This window comes from Phalacrocorax carbo, chromosome 4 (genome assembly GCF_963921805.1).
Source record: "Phalacrocorax carbo chromosome 4, bPhaCar2.1, whole genome shotgun sequence".
Classification (NCBI taxonomy): domain Eukaryota; kingdom Metazoa; phylum Chordata; class Aves; order Suliformes; family Phalacrocoracidae; genus Phalacrocorax; species Phalacrocorax carbo.
The window spans coordinates 59,118,045-59,141,180 of NC_087516.1; the positions used below are offsets into that span (position 1 = coordinate 59,118,045).

Here is a 23,136-nt window from a genome sequence, read left to right on the forward strand (position 1 = left end):
TACTGTAGCTGCTACCACATTTAAATGATCTTGGCAAGAGCAAGGCATACAGGTTACGTTCTCAAGAAGGACCATGTCATTGCCTGGCAGGCAATTTCCCTTTTTTTTAAGCCCAAAACACATCTCTCCAGCCTCTGCTAAGTGTTACTATTTCTGAGGATATTTCAAGCAGGTAAAATGGTAGGAGTGCTAGAAGGGAGATAAACAAGGACTCCGGAAAAAAGCCTCACGCTGACCTTGAGGCAGAATACTGAGGGCTCTCCAGACAGGTTTTTCTTCCTCAGTCCAACCACTCATGGTAGAAAAATACATTACTTAGAATTTCTGCAAGGTAATGTAAAAGTCATAGCATCCCAGAATCCAAAGAGGAAGTCTTTTTAGAGTTAAGGAGCATTTTTCTGGATCCATAGTAAGTCTACAGGCAGAACACTAGCATCTAAATCTATCTGAATTCACCTTCACAGGATACAGAAATGTCTTTCAGGCCAAGTGTATGTAAATGAAACACCTAGCTATGCAAGGAGCCAGGCAAAAAAATCCAAGTTACTTGGAAAGTCTAGAGCACTCAAAGTCTAGTGCAGCTTGCTAAGAAAGTCAATAAGGTTGTGAGTGACCAATGGCCCTAGAAAGGACAGTGGTGTTGAAACACCAGGAAATGGATGTTCCAATTAACACTTTATAGGAAGTCTGCATCTCAGGTTTTAATGAATATTCTGCATTTCCTCTGTTTTCCAGGCAAGAAGTCAAGGGTTTTTGTGTTTGGGTTCGTTATGTATCGGACTGCATGTTACTATGGAAGATACAGGGGTATCATGCTCTGTCTTACTGCAAATATTTTGGGTCGTTTTTCCCCTTCCCTACTTCACTCTTCTGCATACAACTTAGCACTTCAGAAGAGCAAAGCTTTCTAAGCATAGCCATATAATTTTCATAATCAACTGGTCCCCACTAGCAAATCCAGCAGCTTATGCGCTCAGTGCTCCTGGGTAGTCCAAACATCTCACACTCCTGTTCATCCCTCCGCTCTCCACCCTGCTGTCTCATTTCCCAATGTGCAGAGGAAAGGGTGAGTTCTGCGGTGCTTGGGGAACACTTGTCCCTGAACAGTGCTATTGGAGCTGATGGAGGAAGCAAACCCGGCAGTGGTGAATCCCTCTCAAACTGAAACGTGATTTTAAAATTCATCCTAGACACCTTCTGCAAAGGTGTCTTGTCTTTGCTGCAAATTCTGCAATCATTCCTCCCCACAGCTTGGGAATTAAACTACAAATGTTTTGCATAAGTCAGCTACTTACTTACTTAGCTAGTGTCTACATTCAATATGAAAGTGTAATTGAAATATGCATTTTGGGATTCTGCTGGCTACAAATCACTTCACAAAGTGATCCACAAATGACATGCCATCTAGGAACCGATTCAACAGCTGCTGAAATTGAGCCATTTCTGGAACAAACAATGACAATTGCTTAAAGGACCCTAACAGCAAAACTATGTTAGACACACAGCCAGAAGTACAGCGCCAAATGCAATCAGATGGAAATTATAAATTTTCACAGTGTTAGAACTTAACTCAAAGTTATCCAGACTGCGCAGTTTTGTCTGCACCCGGATATTTTTTTAAAAGGTATTGATGAATTATTAAAATCAGGCGAACATAAAGTTCTTCTGTTAGCATATCCTAGCTGGATGAGACAACTTAGAAATACAATTCATCTTCCCCTGTCAGAGTTTTAGAAAGTGTCAATGTGACAGAAAAATTTTGGAGGAAGAAAGGACAAGCCACGAAAGAAAGCAAACTTCTCCATTCCTGCTTTATTTTACTCTGTAGAAACTCTCAGCTCAAGCTATTCCCATCATGTGAAAAATCATGAACCATTCACAGCTGCTCACTACGCAAACCTTGTCTATATACTTGTGAACTAATATAATCAGTAATTATTATATTGATATTAGAAAAAGATGCAGGTATCAATGTTTGGTAATGATTTGCAAATGGTTTCTATGCTGTTGAGTGAACTGTAACTTACACTCCCATCAGGCACTGAAATGAAGGCTAATCCTCAGGTCTTGTGTGTACGCTTATTAGTAGATTGTACCAAAGGTTTCTGTGCTTGTAAAGGCTAGTTTTATAAGCATTTGTTCATTCATTTATTTACCTTCAGCCTCATTAAAAATTAGCACATTAAGCAGATAAAGTGGAATTCAGGTTGGTCAGTTTTACTCCTGACTTCAGCAACTACCAAGAATCTGAACCTGACTTTCCCCATTCTTGATGATACAGAGTGAACACACAGCTAGAGAGATGCACATCACTAAAAAATAGTCTTTCCCTGTGGAGCCACACTTTCACTACATTCACAACCTCTTTGTGATGGAATAACCAGAAGCGAGATTCTGACTTCAGTTACAGTGGCCTAATTTAACCATCATCAAAGCAGTGACTTTCGGTTTACCTCACTGTAATGGAGCTCAGAGCCTTGACTAAATGTTCCATACATGCACCCATATAAATGTAATACTAACTAGTAAGTGAGAACAAGACTAACATCTTAACATGTTTATTTCCATTTGTAGCTTGCATGGTAAGTTTATTGCAATGATAAGCGCTTTTTCTTGTGTCCTCTCTTTATTTTCACCTTCGCTCTTCAAGAGGGTTATTGATTTCTCTCCTTTCCAAATCCCGTATGATCTGGCAAGTCAAAGGGGATCATATCAATGGTGAGAAGTGGATCAGGACATGACCCTGAAATAGCAGAACTAAAGAAATGCCATTTCTGGGTGAGCTTGTTGTCACGTTAGCAGTGCTGTTGTACGTGAAGAACCCCAAACCCTCTTTATGGAGTACTGTCAAAGGCAGTCGGTGTGAAGAAATGCCTACCTGAAGACGGCAAGGCTCAGGGACCAGAGCACTAGTGGTTTCCTCAGCTCGAATTTTGCTCGTTTGTTCATTAGGTGCCGACCACCAAATATAAAGGCAGCATACAGAGCTGAAAACAGGAATGATTTCTTCCTGCAAAACAAAACAAAACAAAAAACCCTGTCAAGTAATTAATTAGTATTAGATACGCAGCAGAGTCACACCTGGTCATAACTGCCAAGGGCTTGTGCATTCCTTGAAAGGAAACTTTTGAAGACACTCCTGCAGCCCACTGAGATTATCTCCAGCGTATGAACCTACAGGCCTGCACACAGGGCCAGGTCCAGGTGCAGGCAAAACTGACCCTGGGGAGGTTCTGAAAAAGGACAGCCAAATTTGGCTCCCATTCTTCCCCAGTTTCTGAAGACTGAACTTCTGTGAGGAACAGAATAGATATTGCAGACACTTCTGCAAGCACAACACAGTTGCTGCTTGAACCAGGTGATCACGTTTTGTGGCTCATTTATCATTTTCATATTAATTTTTGTTTCCTGCAGGCTTCTTGCTACCTGGCAATTTAGTTTCCCATTGTTTCCTCCAAGAAGACACTTAAAGATCTTAGGCACTGCAACACAACATGAAGAGCCTCATGAAAAGCGGAGAACCAGCAAGAAGAGGTCAACAGCCCCATTAAGCAGTGACCGTGCTGGGTGGCATCGCCCTGCTGCATAAGCCCTGTCTGTGAGTGCCAGTAAAGGAAATCCAGTGAATTTGCTGAAAGGTCAAGCAGGGCTCTGTTAAGGAACTTCAATGATACTCTTAGAATTGCAAGTTTTATTTTTAAAATTGCCTGATAGTAGTCCAGCTCAGCAATAATCAGCAAACACTTAAACTCTGCTACTATAACTCATTGTAAATCAACCATTAGAGGTCAAAAATAGATTCAGCCTGGGATTCCTTCCCACATAGCACAATATTACACTGACTAAGACTTAATGAAGTACAGCATTAATGGTGGCCTAACTGGATGGGCATGTATTTAGGAACATATTTTCCCCTACAAAATCTATGATTATATTCAAGAACATCAGCGGACTACGGCTTTGCACTAAGAGGATCTGGTTCTTTTTGGACTCCAAAAAAGAAAGACAAACACTCACACGAAAGGTAACTACTTCCATTAATATCCCAGAAAAAGGTGGCAGCAAGCTACAAGATCTTACGTTCCATCTGACACTGGAACCCCGAGATGATGCAGCATCAGACAGACCTGCGATCAGGGCACGGCCTGCTGCTCCGACTCCCCGCGGGGGCAAGGTTCACCTGGATTGTGGTCTTTACAGTTTTTATAGGATTTTCAATTGGATGTTTATATGAAAGCATGTTGCTTCACCTCAAGATAAATGCAAGGATGTGCTCGTGGTGTCACCACTGGTGCCAAGTAGGTGCCACCTGCAGGCTCTTCCACTATGATTAGCCGGCTGAGGGTACCCCATGGCAAGGGATATAGGCATCACAGCACGGTCCTGAAGGCCAAGCACTACATGCAGCACAGTAGGGCGCAGCACAGCATGTGCCTGTGCCTGCTCAAGGCAACTGGTACATGGATCATGAGCTCCTCGATGGACAAGGGTCTTCCCATGAGGTCCATGAAAACTCAGAAAAGCTGTAGCAGCACATCTGATTGGAAGTACGAAGAACACACATGCAGCCTTCATTGGAGATAAATGAGTTTTATAGGAGTTTGAAAGCTAAGTAAAAGGGAAGTCCAAAGAGACAGAGGCATATCAGTATGCCTCCAGCGGCACGCCATTTCTGCCCACCTAGGAACTCCTCTCTTTCTATTGTCATGCTTATAGCTCTGTGTTGCAAACCATAGGTAACTGCATGAAAATGCGACTGGTGCTCTGCACTGAGAAGGGAGGACCCGGTGACTGCAGTCCCCTGGGTGAGCTTTAACATCTGCACTGGCAACAAGCCCCAGGAAGACTGGGATGACCACAGAGCTAATGCCTTCTCACCTTGCACACTGAGATGGTCTAATTGCCATGGCAATGTTTATCAACCAGGTTTTGAAAACGACAAAGCCTCAGCCCTTACTCATCTCATAGCAAAGAAAAAAAGCATTAATTTTCACTTCTATGATCTTGAATTTCACAGTCGGGGAGGGGGCAGAATTACCACATTTGATAGCATGATTGCAGTTTAGCTTGGCTGGAGGTCAGTAAATGTTTGTTAACCAGCTTGGGTACTGATGAACCACCTCAAACCTGCTCAAACCTAACAACCTAACTGAAGAGAAGATTTATGGGTTATGGGAGAGGAGCAGATTCTCAGTGTGAGGTTGGACCGCATTCCCATCTCCTTCCCTCTGCAGCCTCTTCAGCAGCGGTGTGCAGAGCAGCCCGTCGCCAGCCTGGGCATGGGTTAGGGAAGGCAGAGGGAGTGTGATGGGCTGTACCACAGTCTGCAGTGTTGTCCTGGCTGCCCCAGGACATCAGGAGAGACGACCACTCTGCATGCTTCTGCCCTTTCAATCCACAAAAGTCTGGGCTTACAGCGCTCAGTGCAGACAGACAGCAATGCACACAACGAAGTATGGAGATATGCATACACACGTATGGCCGCTTAAGCCAGGTCACATGCCCCGCAGAGGGACCCTGCAGCCCCACGCCACAAGGGAGGTACAAAACCTCCACCTTACAGCACACTGCGGTGGGAGTCCCTCACGCCAGAGGCCGGAAAGGTCTGTCCTGCACCGATCCATGCATGGAGCTCCAAAGCAACCAAGAGCAGTGCAGGACAATACCTCGGTGCAGAGGAAAAGAGCTGCATGACAGTGCTGCCATGCAGCTGCCAACAGGATGCGGGCCTCGGGGGCTGGCATGGGAGGAGGTCAGGATTTAAGAGAAGTAGCTAGAGATACTTCGTGGGAAGGTAGGCAGGCAGGAAGCAGTTCAGTTCTGGAACAAATACAGACAAGACTTCAAAGTAATGGTTCGACTTAAGTTCCAACTCAAGAAAAAAAGACCAGGGTGAATGAGTTAGCAGCTCAGGTCTGTGCTGTGTTTGACTTCCTCCTTCCTGGGCAAGATACCTTATATATTTACACCAAGAAACATTTCATTTGCTTCTTATTACTGAAATTATTTTTTTGAGAGTTCAGTCACTCTATTGAGGTCAACAGCTACCTTATACTAATTAGAACAGATAAATTTTAGGTCACTTTTAACAGCTTTGTAATGAGTTCAGCATTATTTGCAATCATGGTAAATGGTATTCCCGCAGTATACAGCTTTGTATCAGCAGTGGCAGACACGAGAAGATTTGACTGTACGCGTGATGTGACCTGCACAGAGCAGCCGTAAGCAGTTTCAGACAAGGAGGGACACAGTAGTATTACCTCCTGTCAGAGGTAAGCACAATACTGAATAACGATTAGGCTGGTTTTGAAATCATGTCTCTATTTTGACACCTGCTGACAACTTTTGATAACTTTTTGCATCCAAAGGACTTTGAATTTTTCCCCTCTTTGCAGCATAATAATGGTTAAAGGGACTGGGTGGTCCAGGAGATATACAGGGGTTGCAGAGGTATGTACTTTTAAGATAATCTATTTAACTGCATTAGACTGGCATTAATCAGTTTCCTAACAGTGTTTTTATGATGCATTTTCCTGAATGGTTCATGACTACTGTCTGTTTCCTGGGCTGGTGACATAAAGCAATGGCAATCTGACAGCATTCAATTATATCAGATATGGTTTTAGCCAAAGGAGGCTAATATCAACTGAGCATTTTTAAAGACAGAATTTTGGAGTTGTTGTGGAGGACTGTAACTTTCCATTACTATTATCTGAAGAGAAACTAAATAGAGCAGAACGTTGAAACTAAAAAAAAAAATAATAAAAAATCCCCCAAAGTAATTCAGTAGCAGACTCACATCCAATAACTTCAACGTTAGCACATTCATATGTTTGTCTTCAATTCTGTTCTGCAGGGTAACACAGTAGACATAAAGACAGGGCTGCCAAATCCTCCACATTTTTCTGGCATTTCTGTTTCTCACAGTTGTCTCCCACCTTCCTACATTTTCAGACTTCAGGGACTAAGTACTATCTCTACTGAATACAACTCCATGTTTCCCCATCGAAAGTTGCCAGCTCTTTCCCCCAAAAGGGAAGCAGGGGAATTTTCTGGAGAAAATGTGCTCGGGCTGGGGCATACTACAAGAAAGGGAGGCAAGAGTTTGGGACTACAGGCTGAAGATGTGAGGCAGATCTTCCAGGACACTAGCACAGAGGTGGCCATATCACAAGGCAAGGGGAAAGGCAGAAGCAGCTGACACGATGGGAAAAACAGAAAAGAAAGGATGATTGGTAAGTATGGCAGCAAATGATGGGAGCTGGCAGCCAAGAGATGGACATGATGCTGGGACAGTATGGAAGGGAAGGAGGCCTCAAGGCCTCTCTCTGCTGAAGCCTCTGGAGGGATGCTTGTTGCACCTATGGGCACACCAATGGGCTCAGGGCACCCATGCTGAACACAGAGCTTCAGTCACTCCCGCAAAAATCCTACAACAGGGACAGGTGGTATTGTCATCCCCTGGTCTACAGCCCATGGGTTCTGCTTGTCCCTCTGCACTGTGTAAACCCTAGGCAGGTGATGTTTTTATCGAGGATGGATGAAGGTTTGGGCATTGATGTGCTTTTTAGAAACTGGAATCAGTTATTACGTCTGCCCTATGGCAGAGGAATAGAGACAGGAAAGAAGAAAATGAAAAGAAGTATAACTGAGAAGAGGGGGCAGAAACTGGGGCTGATAAAGGAAGACAGAGGAAAGCCATTCTACCAGGAACAAAGCTTCTCCTCATTCGCAGCCAAGGAGTCCCACCCAGGAAAGTCCACTCGGGCACCAAGGAGTGACCGGGAGAGATCAGCCATCCAGCCTCAGGCAGGAAAACACAACATGGAGAGGAGCAGCAAATAATCCAAAGAGGAAAGCAATGGTAAACAGATGGCTAAGGAGTAAGAAATCCTGGCTCCCCCAGAAGCAGATGATTTATAAAATACTGAAAGTATAAGAATTATACACAGTATAATTATACTTAAGAATATAATATAATTAAGAATTATACACAGTATTCTAAAACAAGGGGCCAAAGCCTGAGGGTGAGCCTCATGCGCAGCAGCGTGAGACATCCTGGCGTCTCTGATGCAAAGTGAAATAACCCTGAATTTTGCAGCGCTGCTGAAGGAGGTGGTTTCAGCCCAGATGCACTGTTGTCATTTTTCCACTGAAAATAGCAGCCTGAGTCATTATTGTAGAGTTCTCTGATGTTAATGAGTAAACTGAAACAGATATATATATCTGCTACAAAATTCAATATTTCCATAGGACTTTCTTTAATCATTAAGGAAAATCCTTATAGAAACGCACAAAGGACAACCTTACCATAGATCTTTTAACTATATCATGTAATGCAGGATTACCCTCGTAACAGTGTTCAGTAGGCAAGTAGTAAAGTAAAGCAATGTTAGCCCCCTCTATTTACATTCTATAGGGTTTTAAAACCTTTTTTTTTTTAATCAGGATGTATTTTCTTTGCACAGGCAGAGCTTATTCTTAAATTCATTACCACTTCTTCATATGTTCTAAAGGAGCAAAACAGGTGAAAAAAAAAATCCAGACCCCACTGCAGTTGCCAGAGCAGAGTGCTTCTGGCATGTAAACGGGCAATGCCAGGTTTCTTGTTTTTCTTTTGGCTTCATCACCATTTTATTGACTTAAAAAAATAGATCTTATTGAAAAAAAAGAAAAAAAAGGATGCTCGGTAAGATGAAAGATAAGGGACTTTTAGTACCAGTTTCCCCCAGCTTTCAACAGAAAAATACTACCACTCCTGTTTGTAATTGAAACTCATAACTTGAGAGTCTAATTAAAGTGCTTTAACCTGAACCAGTGTAAATCACACAGCATACCCGTGTCCATGGCTCACAAGCAGTGGTTGGTAGCCTTGGCAAAGCTACTTTCTCTCTGATGCTTATCTAAAAATCACACATTCTGTATGTATAAAGGGTGCGAAAACCTGCTTATTTAAAAATCGCACGTTCTGTATGTATAAAAAAGGGTGTGAAAACGCTTCTCAGTCTCTCAGTGTTTCTACCTCAGAAATACTGTCAAAGCAAACCTTTCTCTCTCTCTTACCAGATATAATTTTGACAGAACCAGCAAGAAAAGATCCAATGTGTGGATACGCCATATCTGCATATGAAAATATAACCTGTACTCCTGGCTTTGAGTTTCTGCAGCTGTTTCCCATTGGCCATACCAGCCTTAACAACGGAGAGAGAAGGACATGCAGAAGAGGAAGACCTGTCTGATACATGCATGCCAACACAGCCTGACTTATTCCTACAGCTCAATATCCTTTGACATTTATATTTAGAGCAGCAATGACGACAGTCACAAACATGGGTAGGTGACTCACTGATGATGGTCTTTGACGAAACAGGCTATCATAGAGTAAACAGGGACGTATCTCATACCAATCATCTGATCCCTTGATTTCTAAAGCCTGCCTCCCAAAAGACCAGCCTCCTTGTGACAGATACTGTCGTGTGCACAGGTCTGTGCTCCCCGCAAGGCCACGGCAGCTCCCCAGGCACCCCTCTCCCGGCTGGGCGCAAAGGAAGAGGAGTCAAGGCTCCAGGAACACATTGCAGTCAGGGACTGCTATTCCCCCACATTTGTCTCTTCTCAGGATGTTTCCAGCACCCAATTCATGTCATTACTGACAGAGAGTACCTGTATCATCGGCTCAGCTCCTTAACCCATGGAAAGGAAGGAAACATGGTGCTGGGAGGCTGCCAGAGGGGCAGTTCTGTGGGAACTGTCCCAGCCTCGACTGGGCTGAAAAGGATAGAGGAGAAGGACTTGCGTGGGCACTCCTAGCTCCACCAGTGCTAACAGCTGAGCCGAGGCATAGCCTGAAGCCCAGGTCCGCCACTGCCCAGGTTGAAGAGCTGCAGGGCCAGCCATCTCTAAAGAGTATAGCAACTATTTTTTTGTGCTCTATCACCAGGTCACGGCCTGCTGTGGTCCAGCCAGAGGCCTGGCTGCAGAAAGCCCCAGTTCCCCACAAGCCAACCTGCATGGGCATCCTCCCCGGGGAGCAGGGGGCTGTGCCCACACAAGCCTCCTCCCACATCGCATTCAACGAGACCCAGCAGCAGGAAAGCACTCCCAGGCCATGCTGTTGGCAGGGCAGGCAATAGCCCTAAAATTACAGACAGTAGAAACAAGGGCACAGCAGTGTGGAGGCACAGGGGAAGGTGGCTCATGTCCTGCACCTCCTGATGGCTGCATTTGTGTTGTCGAAATATGTTTGCCCATAGTTCGTCACACTCACGCTTGTAGAATATATGTGTTACAGAGTATTAGCCATAAACCAAAATGTGTGCAGTTAGGGATGAAAACAGCAGCAGCAAATTTTTCTTGCTTTCCCGTTGTAGTGGTAAAATGTAAGAGAAGTGTAAGGGTGAGAAAATGAAGTTAAAATTCAGGGACAATTTATTTTTCAGATAGAAAAGGCGAACTCAGCTCTGAAGTATATGAAGTCCCTTGCTCTTTCTAAGCTCCATACAGGCTTAATGGAAAAAAACATAAAACCTTAAAACTCCATAAGCTACAGTCCCAAATATAAGCAATGTCACAACAGAAAACTTCCCCTCAAATGGAAAGCACTTCAGAAAAAAAACAAAACAACCTCCAAAACTTTGGGTTTTGAAAGCAGCTTGCCAAAATTTTGTTACCTTTGAAGGCAAATCAGCTTAATCTCTGGCTCTGCCCCACCTTTCCTCCACTTTTAAATTACGCTTTGAATGGGGACCCACCCAGTGGACATGGCAGGTGATAGTGTGGTTGCAGTCAGGCAGCCATCCCTGAGTTTCCACCTTGCATGGACAACAGTGGAAGTTGCAGCCCGCTGGGCTGGATTGCTGGGGTGAGCCCCATCGTACCCTCCTACCCAGCTGGCGTCCCAGGTGACGCTGTTCAGCCTGCACTGAAGCCTGGGTCACCCCATCTTTGATGCCTCCACTCCTCCCCAGGGATGGGCCAGCATCTGACCTCACTTACTGACGATGATCATAAGTAACAACCATTTTTGCACACACCCCCCAAGATTTATGTCACCAGTGCTAAGAACTGAATCTAGCCCCAGAATAGTCATAGGAGCCTATAGGCAAAATGATGACCCTCTCGGTCCCTGTTAATAGTCTTCATAGGAGGTCAGTGTAGTCAGGGAAACTCCTCCTCTACTGGGAGCCTCTCCTAAATCCACCTGTATCACACTGACAACATACCTAGTTCTTAATACAAAGACTTGGGGTTATAACAGGTAACAAAGTAGGGCGTCCCGGTGTCCCCTTGGACCCACCGTGGGTTTCTCCAGGCTTTGCTGGGACTTTCAGGCAGTTGGTAGAGAGATGGCAGAGAGCAAGGAAGCTAATGTAGGTCATGGGCACTGCAGTTCTGATGAAAAGCAGCAGTACGTTCACTTTTAATTTCATCAATGTAAATTGAAACCTCTGGCCTCCACAGTAAAAACCTGGAGCTATCAAACACAACTGCAACTGAACTTGGGGACTACTAACCTACATCTCTCCAGTTGAAGTCATTCTGTTTGTACCCATGTCTCGCCTGAAAGTGGTTAATGAAGATGCTAGTGGAGATATGTCATATAGGCATAGCAAGAAAATTACTGGATCTCCATAGTGCCTTACTTATTTGATCTGTTTTATCTGATCAAATCAATCAACGGTTATGACATTTAATGTTTACACTTAAAGGAGTACATCAATATAAGGCCTTCAGATCCAGGAAGATCCCTGAAGCAACTCGCAAATGTTATTTATATTGACAAGTGCTGCTTTTTTCACTGCTTGGGGGATAGATGTTTATTTAACAGTGCACAAGACAACACTGCAAGTAACACATCGATAAGAACGCTTTACGAAAGCTACCTTTGCCCCTGTATCTGCAGGAAAGCCACAGTGGCATGGTCAGGTCTCTCTGCCAATGCAAATGCAACTTGTAAACAGTCTAGGAAATAATGTCTGTTTGATCTAAAAAAAATATTTAAGTAGGAAAAAAGCAGTTATTAAAAATGAAACATGGAAAATGCAGGGACTGAAAGCGAGCAGTGTATTGTTTTTCTGTCTATCCGCCCTAAAAGACATTCCAGCAGACATTGCTCCCTTCCAGCCTTCTCCAATATGACCTCAGAAAATGATGTTGCTGCAACTGCCAGTGGATTGCAAAACACAAACAAACAAAAACCATTCTGATTTTCCTGAGAGCATTCCCATCCAAAAAAGACATGCAAGATTCTCCTGTGGAGCAGAGAACAACCTTAGAAACAGGGCACCCAAAAGCCTTGTACAAATAAGTCCTTACAGCTAGGGCTTGGCGACCACCTTATGGAAAGGATCACTTCGTATCTCTTTCAGTGCCGTAAAACATTAAATTAACCTGGAGGAAACCAAACTGAGGGGTTGTCTGAAAAGCATAATAAATTAGAATATACACTTACCACCCTTATCCTCCCCATCTAAAGACCTAAAACTATATAGACAGATTGGAGCAAGCCAGCAATGACATTCTGTGGCCTAGGTCTGATTAAAATGGGATACTGGTACCAGTGACATTGCAGTAATGGAACTGCAGAACAGAACGTCTTGCTTTCAAACCCTGTAAATGCTCACATGCCCTGTGGAAGAGAAGGCAGTGACTGGAGCTCATAAAAAAGGACATTTTGGTAGAGAAGCAAATGAAAGAGTATTTTCCAGCATCCCTTAGTGAAGAAAAATCAGGTCATCTGGAGAGCCACTGCCTGCTCTGACTAGTCCTGCAGTACTTTTTGATACATGATGTCAAGGACTGCTTGATGTATCTAATAAAATCTTCAAGGGCATCTGACCTTTGTCTAATGTTGAGAGACCAAGTGACAAAGGATACTAATGGAAATGCTGCAGCAAACCTGGACCTAACCCTTGAGTGACAGGAAACCAGCAAAATCCAGGAAAAAAAAAAGGGGCAATCTTGCCGTAATCTTTTCAACCACTCTCCAGAACAAAGAGCCCTGCCAAACAGCCATTTTCCATCTTAACCAACTGGGAAGCAGGTCGGGACAAATACAAAGGTGCTTCAGCAGTGCTCGAGACTTACAACAGGGAGCAGTTCGGAGTAGCTAGGGGGCAGGTTTACATGCTGCTACCTCCTTACAACATGATGCTTTACAGCTTGCCCAACACATCCACCAGCAGAGACGGTAGCCCTGTGCAGTAGCTGGCTACGTTATCATTATCAAATGGCATCTTCATGAACGAAACCTCACCACTACTTACATAAGAATTTTATGTTTTTCATTCCCAGTGGAGGCTTCAGTTCCCAGACTAATCTGCTAATAAATTTCCCAGTACTTTCAATCTGTCACGATTCCCATGTCATTGACCTTGACCTATAGCTTCTTCCTTAAATCCGGAATTACTCTACTTGAAATCAGTCAAGGCAGTACCTTTAAAGCAGACCCTTTCAAAGATAAAGGAAGAGGCAAACTGGCCTGAATCCAACTAAAATTTTTTGAGGAGAGAACATAAAACACTGTGGGAAATACCGTGAGCGATAAACCAGTAGAAGTAATTTTCTAACTACTGTCAGAGTTTTCAGGATCTGATGTGGACAAAATTTAAGAGGCAGGATGGCATTCCTAAACCTGTAGTGGAAACGAAGATGGGACAGAGGAACATAGCAAACATTGTACAATCACCAGCACTTGGCACCTGTTCCTCACCTAAATAGCATAGCCTGGCCGTTTTTTGGGCGTTTCCTGCAGACATCCCACTTGCAGTCCTGAACCAGCCCAAAACAATCAGAATAAACTAGCAGGAGTGGCACAAGGCAGTACAAAGTACACCGCATTAATGTAGCTTATCTCTGTCCTGTCAGCAGTATGTTTGTAACAGCTTGTCCTGGCTTTCCACCCCTGCCTACTTGGCATGGTCACCCTTGTCTCTCTCTCGAGGTGGCAGGACCCGCCAGCTCTCCTGAACTAGAGAGTCTGGGTCTCTCTTTTTGCCTGCAGCCACGAGGGCTCGGCTGACTGCGTCCTGCCCTTAGCCACCCCCTCACCTGATTAGATGGGATACTAAACTGCTTAGTAGTACTTCACTTTCCATCGTGGTATAAAGGGACCAGGTTACTAAAGGATTAGCAAGTATAACATTATAGTGTTATATATACGCAGAGAGTTGCCTGTCCTAGTGTCTGCTAAATCTTGGTCACAGGGGGCCGGTTAAAAGATAGGAGATGCCAAAAGCAAAGAACCCACGGACAAACAAGGCAATGGATCTGGACTATGCTGGATGTGGCTGTATGTCTGACACCATGAGAAGGAAAAGGAGCATTACTAGGAGCAAGCAGTAATTGACATTCAGATCTGGACAGGCAGACAAATGGAGCAAAAGAAGGAAACAAGTACGTTTTTAAACAATTCAAATACAACAACCATCAGAACTTAATTGTCATGGTGGTTAAGGGGCAAAAGGGAGAACAAGATTACTGCAAATGGACAGCAAAGCCTGTTAGCATGTCAGCAATACTGTTTTAGATTTTTTTTTTTTAAACAGAAAGTAGCCTCCCATGAAGGTAGAGAAATTAAATAAATGATCTGACCTTTGTTTTTTTCCAAAGGTCACATAACCAAAATTTGTTTTACATCTCCAAACATATTCCTTTTGCTATTCTTTTTCTTAATTGGATTGTCCACCTCTGATTACCTCCATAACTTGTGGATTATGCTCTAACTTCGCCCCATGGCAGATTTGCTAATTTATGGCTGGCCGATAAAGAGGTAAAAAACCCCATCTGTTCTAATAAAAAGCCAGGCTACTCCTAAACTAATTGCTGTATCACAGAGCTAGTATAGTAGAACACTGTCTAATTCTCGTCACCTATTCCTACCACTTTTCTTTCATGCAGAAGTTGTAAGAGCAACAATAAATCTGCCTCTTGCACCCACGCACTGTCTCTGTCATGTTATGACCAGATGTCATAACTACACACGAACCTGTTTACATCAGTATCTCATACAGGGATGCTTTGTTGCTTCTCCCATTTGCAAAGGGAATACGAGTCCCCTGGCACCTGTAGGCAGGATCTGGTGGGCAACAGCGAGGTGGAAGAAAGTGATCTTCCCAAAGATACTATTTTCCCAGCAGATGCTGAGAGGTGCTCCAGCACTTTGCAGCGCTCCCACCACAGCCTGTGCCAGCAGCTGAACTGAAACCCGCACCCCCCGGCACCGGTCACCCTCACGCCCCTGCACCCAGCTGCCCTGTCACATAACTCGCACATGCTGAGGCTGGGCAGCTTGAAGCCTTCTGCTAAAACCAGCGTGAACCAAGCGCCTACCGTGGTCTCCACAGGCTGGGCACTCCACTTTCTGTGCATTAAGTACACATGAACAATAGCTTGCCTTTACAAGCCTCACTACTTGGGAAAGGTAAATGATATCTCTTTGACGTTGGTAATGATCAATGCAACTGCAGAGTTGCCACCCAGCTAACCTAAGTGCCCAGAGAAAAAGTTGTAACACTGTGCATTCAACAAGTTTTTCCACTTTCATGATACCCTAGAGCAAATTAAAGTTTGCTAATGTTTACTGCTTTCAGGTGTTTTTTTTTCCTTCAGCCGTAGCCTTCTTTGAGATTCACGAATGTAAGCACAGTATAAATACATATCAGAGAGTTTCACAATTACCCTGTGTTTGGACCAAGATTTCACTCCAGCATGTTTTCCAAAAGGCAGCAAGTCTTGTATTCAAAATGCCAATGGGAAAGAGTTTATTCATGTTTTAGGGACCTATGGCAATGATTCTCCTCCATTCCAAGTATTTTTCTACTTTATTTTCTCCAGCTCTCTGGGACTCCAGCCCATTGAAAACAAAAATATTTTAGAGACCTTGACCTGCACCAACAATGACTGACAAACAGAGACATGTGCCCCTGCGTTCGCCTGCGTCCTGGACACGGTACTGCTGGGTTGGGGTCAACCCGTACCTGTGCTGAGAGCCAGTGGTAATGCTCTTGGGCATGACCTCTGCTTTGCTGCTTTGGGGCTCCAAGCTGCTATCTCCACGTGGCCAGTACAGTACAGGGGTGCACCGACTCACGTGGAAATTTCCACCGCAGCCCTTCATCTTCCTCCTTCTCACTAGCCTGAATCACCGAGGTGACTGCATGTGCAGAGGGAGGAGTGGCGGAGAGAGGTCTCCAACAAAAAAATGTTCCCTCTCTTTTTCTGAGAAGGTACAAAGTACATGTTCCAGAATCCCCTTCAGTTCAGCAGTTTCAGCCCTGTCAGCAGTGCAGTGTCCCGCTGGCGCAGAGCCCCTCCGGAGTGTGCAGAGTCCAGTGTGCTGCTCCAGTACCCCGACCCGCAATCCCAGCAGACCTCCTGCGTCCCTCACCCAAGCAGGGGCTAGCAAGCATGACAGGCTGGGCCAAGCAAAAACATATTTAGTTTTGTGACTCATTGCAAATTATTTGTTTTCTGCCTACGGTTTATGTTTTAATCCCTCTAGCTACCAGGTATATCAGCAAAAAGAATCAGCATCTCCCTGCCTTAAACGTTTAGTGATCTCACACGACGCTGGTGACTTGTTCAAAGACATATCAAACCTGCATTTGCAAAAGTTTGTTCTTTTGGGGATTGAATTCTTATAAATATGGCTTTGAGCTTCTCAACCACTTTTCTGAAAAATGCTGGATCTGTGCTATAGCCACCACTCCACCCATCCCGCCCCACCCCTGGCAGCTTTTCCCCTAAATAAAACAAGGGTGTTACGTGGCTACAGAAAAAATTATGGACTTAACTAGACTTCAGTCACAACAGTACCAGTCCTTACTACTTAAATCAGCTTGTGCTTCTTTCTTCTTCTGTCTGTGTATTTAAATATTTTGCTGATATATACCAAACTCCCTATAGTATTGTAACACATTTTATTCATGTCTCAGAAGTGCTCTTGTTTGCTTGGATGGCGGGAAGAATAAATCCCACTTCTACTTCCCACTCAATCCTGTTGAATAATACCAATAGTACTGATAAAACCAAACAATACTGATAATACTACTACTGATAACATGCTAAATGATCCTGTTAAATAATAATTGAAGAAACCGGGTTCACTCACAAAACAGATAAGTATGCGAGAATGTGGGCTCATGTAATTGAAGCTTAACCCAAAAGCACTGCTACATTTGCATTCACAGAAAGACTGTAAAACTATATTCAAATTATTTGGCTAAATGTGGTGCTCACGGCCTGTGCTAGGCTGACACCTTCCTGAGAAGTCTCGAGGAAATGAATTTGTTCTATCAGATCTCCTAAAATGCACAGATGACAGGAGGTGCTAATGAGCAAGAGTTTCGGAGCTCCTTGGGACCAAGAAAAGGCTGCCAATGATGGGCCTATCTGAATTTAGTGGCTGCAGTTAGCCAATAGAGCAACAGAGAAAGGTTCCCAAGCAGCTGCTTCTCTTTCCCACCGTGGTATATTGAAGCATTAAAGTGGTTTAAACCATAGGGGTGGCTTATTAAGCAGCCTTCTGTCCTGCAGCCAAAATGAAAATGTGAAAGCCCTGGCATGAAACCTAATCATCCTGCAGCTAATATAACTGAAAAGTGACAGAATGCAGTCTTGATGTCCTGAGGGATGCTGGCAAGGCTGGTTCTTGCATGCTAGTCCATTTTGGACAGTGTGAACAGCCCTGGAAAACCGTCCACATGTGGGGCTCCCTGAACCCAATGGGACCAGGGCTCCTTCAGACAATGAGGGCTCCTTCACTGGATAGGTAGTTGGTCACCCAGCAAAACTCATGAGGTCTCCAGATGCCCTCTGTGGGGGCACAATTTTAGACCAAGAGCTGTAGTTCTTTTCTCACGCAAGTCAAAACTCTGCATGAGACCTTTCAGCGACTTCAGATGAGCAAGGGCAGCTCATCTAGCACTGCTCGAATGCTCCAACCCCCATTGCCTCTTAGTGTGTCTAGAAAAAAACCTCTCTGCTTTCCCCAAATTAAACATTTATAAAGAAGTAAACTAGGCTGGGGAAATAGTCGGCTCTGACAGGTCTAAGGAAGAGGATGGCAGATGGGCAGTGCGAAGGTTGGGAACTGAAAGTCCCCACAGCCACCTGCCAGCAAGGGGCACCCACCACTGCTCCCTGGGCTGCAAGTGCACGTCACACGAAATAACTCCATACCTGATGCTTAAGTTTCTAAATCAGCATTTTCATAGTGTGCCTGGGGCAAAATACAGGGCTCTGCCATCCTTCCTGAAGCTGTCAGGAAGGGACTAAAAAAATGGACGAAAAATGTGGAAACAAAAATCTGAAGGAAACTAAATTCAGATCATGGCTGTGAGTTGGGTCAACCAGCTATTGAGTAAATGCAGGTCCTTTTCTTTTCTTTCTTTCTCTCCTTCAATGCCATACTTGTTTAAAGAGACTTTCCCCGGTGAATTTTCTTTTATAATTAAAAAATGAAAAGGAAACATGCTTCTCTGCATTAAAAAAAAATACCGCAGCTGCCTTACACAAGTCATTTCCATTTTTAAGACTGGGAAAAGGCTTTGCTGCTGCTGCTGCTGCTGCTTAAATACAGTCTTATTTTTCAGCCGTGTTTAATTTGGGAGGGAGAGGGGGAATGAGTGAGTGTCTTGAATGACTGAGGATTTCTGCATTCATATTAAATTATAAACACTAACAAAATAACAGTGAGAAACAGTCTCTAGCACACAGGCTGGGGCAAATCTATCACAACAAACACAGCGGGTGGCTGATCTTGCGAGGTTGGAAAGACTATCTTGATCCTCAGTGTGTGCTAACCACACACGCTTTACACTTTTGAAAAAAATAAAAAGGTCTCTTGATGCCTTACATAGGCTCACACAGCTCTTCCCTGCTATATGTCTATTAAAAAAACTGGACAGGTTGAGATTGTTCTCATGCAAGGCGGAAGGTGAGGAAGGTATATAATCTCTCCACTTTTCTTGGCACCAGAACAAACCCGCAGACGCCAGCCACCACTACGCGTAGGCAGGAAGACAACTCCCAACCATTAGGACATCCAAACTCTGGGAGACTCTGCTGTGCAAGTGCAAAAAGGTTTGCTGCCTTCAAAGATGGGGCTTGGCAAGTTTGTGGAAAAAAAAAGACCGACCAGGTGAGGGGCTGCATGACCCTGCAGGTCACTAACAAAACAAAACTGGGCTTGGGCACTCCTGCCTGAACCTTATCACTTCCAGGATGACTGTACTGTACTGAAAGTGGTCACTGGGAACACAGATCCAGGAGGGGAAAGGCTCGGTGGTGTTTGGTATGGCTGGGTGTGATGCACGGAGGTGGCAGAGAAGTCTCACCTCTACCCTACCACAGAGTAGAACAAGCATGCAAGACTGGCACCTTTAATTTGCAAAAGCTTCTCCCGTGCTTTCTGGAACTTGCAGTGCCAACACAAACCCTCCCAGACTGCAAGCCTGGGACTTGTTGAGTAAGATGTACACAGTGAAACTCTAACTGAGACTCCAGCACAGCACGACAGCATAGAAACAACAACAATATACAGCCATCCTCTGTGCAGGCACCTTCATACAAACTGCATCCTGAGGAGAGCAGCAGAGTTATTGCAAGGAAAAGAAATTCAGAAAAGGAAGGAAGGAAAGGAAAAGCAAGTTTGCAAGCATTAAGGGACAGAGAGATTAAGTCTGCCCTTGCACAGCCATATAGTGAATGTCAACCCATCGCAGTCGTTATATCCTCTTCTGCATGCCTGTAGCCCCAGTGGCAAAGGCTGGTCTATGTCCCAGGGCCCCTGAAGACCAGGGCTGTCTAAACCACTCCAACAGAGCCCAGGAGCTGGGAGGAGGCCTGGGGCATGTATCGTTACTCTGGACCCTGAGATGGGCTGGACCAGCTGCAGCTGCTCTGGCAGCTGGGGCAGCAGGGATCCCAAAGCGGTCCCTGGCAAGGCAGAGAGCCTACCTCCGGCACAGTGGTCTGTAGACCATGGGGTTCTGGCTGCATCGATAAATGCTGGTAGCTCAAACCAAAACAAATAAATTAAAATGGACATTCCACTGGAGCTGACTCATAGCAGAACTGTAGCCTCTTCACTGGCCTGCGCTTCCCTTCCCCCATGTACTCATCTCCCTCGCTGGCAGAACGATGAAGCACTGCAGTTTACCTGAGACCAGGCTCCCACACCACCCCAAGTCAAGCCCAGCGTTGCTCAGCACTCTGCATCCCTGTAGCTACATAAACAGTTTAAAGGGCTCTGGTTTAGAAGGCAACTCAGAGCAAAATGTTTAAACACCTCACTTGGAAAACCTCACGAGGTGTGCCCATGCATGGATACCTCTTCTTTCTTTTTGTTTATTTCGCTGAAATGATTTGATGCATCAGTGCGTTGATTTGGCTGACAACAGTGTATTTCTGGGAACTCAACAGGAAATTATTTGCTAGCTCATTTCTAGTAAATATGTCACTTGTAATAAGGGCACATTTTTGTTTGGCTTGGTTTGGATCAGTTATGCATCACCACAGAAGAGGGTAAAGATTTCAGGGTTTGGCCCTACACTGTGCGTGCAAAAGGAGCGAGAAAGGGAGCCTGTCTATTAGAAGTAACAGTATTTATCTGAGCTGGAAGTCTTAGTAACTAAAAGTTTTGACCAACTGATGCGGACAAGTCTTTGGTAGTCTCAATCCCCTTCCCAAGAGGCCTCCTAGAGGACAGCACTGCACTGATGGTACTTGGCAGTCTCGGCCACTGCTGCAGTGGCCGACGAAAGGGCTGAAGGGGAATTAACTGAGTCACTTTTTCACTCCAGGTCAGGTCAGCCCAGGTCATGGCTGAGGTGGTGTGGAGAGACCTGCACGGATCAGCTCAGTGTAACCTGGCAAGCCAACAGGGCTTCCAAGCTGGTGATTGCTCCCGGTTGTAAATTCTTTCTTTTTGTGAGTGAGCACACTGTGCTTTTCCACATAATTCTCTAGCTGTGACCACACATGTATCAAGAAAAAATATCAGTAGCATAGGTTACTGCAACTTATTGGGCAGGGAGGGGAGGGAACAACCCTTGCTAAGGGCATAAGCCGAGCAGAAAGCATCTATTTCTACAGCTGGGAAATACAGCTCAGCAAGTCCAAGCCAAACATAACTGCTGCCGGCAAAGCTGCTCTACTGCCTGTCAAATAACAAACGTATTTGTATCCTGTCCTTTTCATCTGCACAGAGCCAGTGGGAAATAACAGAGTGAGGAGGCCAAACACTGCCATAATACGTGGTGAAACTGCATAGAAGCTAGGAGAGATTGCACCTCCCACTGCCACAAAAACGCTTAGGTCTGGTCCAGAGCTCAGGGGCATTAATGGAGAATTCCCTACGATTTTAGAGCACTTTGGAAAAGGTACACATTAGTTGGTGAATACTGTTTTTCTCACTTGCCATCCCTAACTCAGACAGCAAAACTTGACAGCTTTAACAATCTTATTTTATTTCTTACTCCTCCAAGTCCCTCATCCAATATATTTTGTTGATTAAGCAACCTTTCTTATGGGACAGATCAGCTTTCAGTGATCTCTCCTTCTGTGTGACCTATTCACGGGCAGAGGTGCTTTGAACGTCTGTTCCACTTCCCTAGGGTTCCTTGTAGTACCTCTACTGTTCAATACTGTTCTTTGCTGACTTGGTTGGCAAGACCGCCACTCCCTATTGCGGGTGTGTTGACTATATCTATATCGCTTACTAAGTAAAAGCTACATTTGAAAAACCTATTCCTCATCTGAAAAATTCACACAGCCCAGCTTCCAAGAATGAGTTAAACAAAGTTATCTGAAGAGGGGAACTACCCGTGTTCCTGGCTTGGTCAACCACAAGAGTCAATTCAAGCCATTTAAAAACTCTGCATTCTTACAACACTTGTTAGCTGGAAGCAAAAGGGGATAGATATCACTGCAGGCTTGCCCTCCTGGTTCCTGGAGATCATGCTTGTGTGACTCTCACTCACTGCACACAGGTGGTGTCACCCCTGGTCCCACTATGGCTTAGCTTCCTCTCCAGACAGGCTGAGAAGACCCCAGGCTGCTGAGGACCATTCCACTTGAAGAGAGCAAGGTGCTCTCTACTGAAGAAAAAAAATATTGTCTCTTTCTATTAATTTTTGGCCTGTCCAACACAGCTGAGCCCATTACAGTTCATTTTATCAGCATTCACAGCAGTGCTACACGACCATATGTGCACCGGTACCAGGTTGCCTGTGTTGTGAATCTGCACTAACACCTTCATTATAGTTATTCCAGTGCAGGTTTCTCTAGAATATGTCTGAAGAATAGAAATAAAACCAGAACATACTAGGAGCAAAAGTAACTGAGCTTCATCTTTGTTTTACAACAGCTCACTGGATACAGCATGTACGTTACCTATGTGAGTACCGCCTCATTAATATCATTGTAGGTCACTTGAAGTATGCCAGTTTAGTTGCCTCAATGTAAAACAAATATATATAATGACACTTTCAATGTCTGAATTGTCATCTTAAACTTTGGAGACACTGTCTCCTGCAACATGTCTGGTGGTCAGATCTCCTCAATATACCCAGGTTTCATTTCTACATATCCAAACTAATCTTGCTACTGGGTTGAGTTTGATTTTATCCAAGTCAATGATGCCCCCCAACCTTTTTTATCCTACAGAATTTTCAGTGTCTGAGGGAGGAAATAAGGCACAAAATATTGCCCAAGACCCTTCCTCTACTCAAACACACTTCTGATTATTCATGTCATTAATTGATTGCATTAGGGAACCGCAGCACCAAGCACATCGCATTTAGGACACATCTGCATTCTCCTTTTTAATACCTCTTCATGATTTGTAATGTATGTCTCTCATTTAGAGGCAGAATAACATTTCCTAACGCAGACTGAATTTATTCAGAAGCACAGAAGTCAGTTGCCTTTACTACTGACAGATGCACTTCAATGTAATTAGTTTCATGACTATTAATGAAATAACTAATTTGAACTTTTGCCAGTAAAATGTTAATGAGTAAGACCGGATAGTGGTTTGGTAATGGGATATATAGATCCTTTTACAGTTTGTTAGTTCAGATCTGGCCCGTGTCAACCATGACCAAAGGTCATTAATACCTGAAGACTATTTGA

At 44.3% G+C, this 23,136-nt stretch overlaps 1 protein-coding gene across 3 annotated transcripts in view; it reads right to left on the minus strand.

Annotated features, from left to right (window-relative positions):
* The window catches only part of ELOVL6 (ELOVL fatty acid elongase 6), a 75,892-nt gene that overhangs the window by 21,963 nt on the left and 30,793 nt on the right, over positions 1 to 23,136 (minus strand). For all 3 annotated transcript variants that reach the window (XM_064450115.1, XM_064450114.1, XM_064450116.1), the window contains one exon: positions 2,879 to 3,010. In XM_064450115.1, coding sequence (XP_064306185.1) covers positions 2,879 to 3,010 — 132 coding nt within the window. The remainder of the gene's footprint in view (positions 1 to 2,878; positions 3,011 to 23,136) is intronic.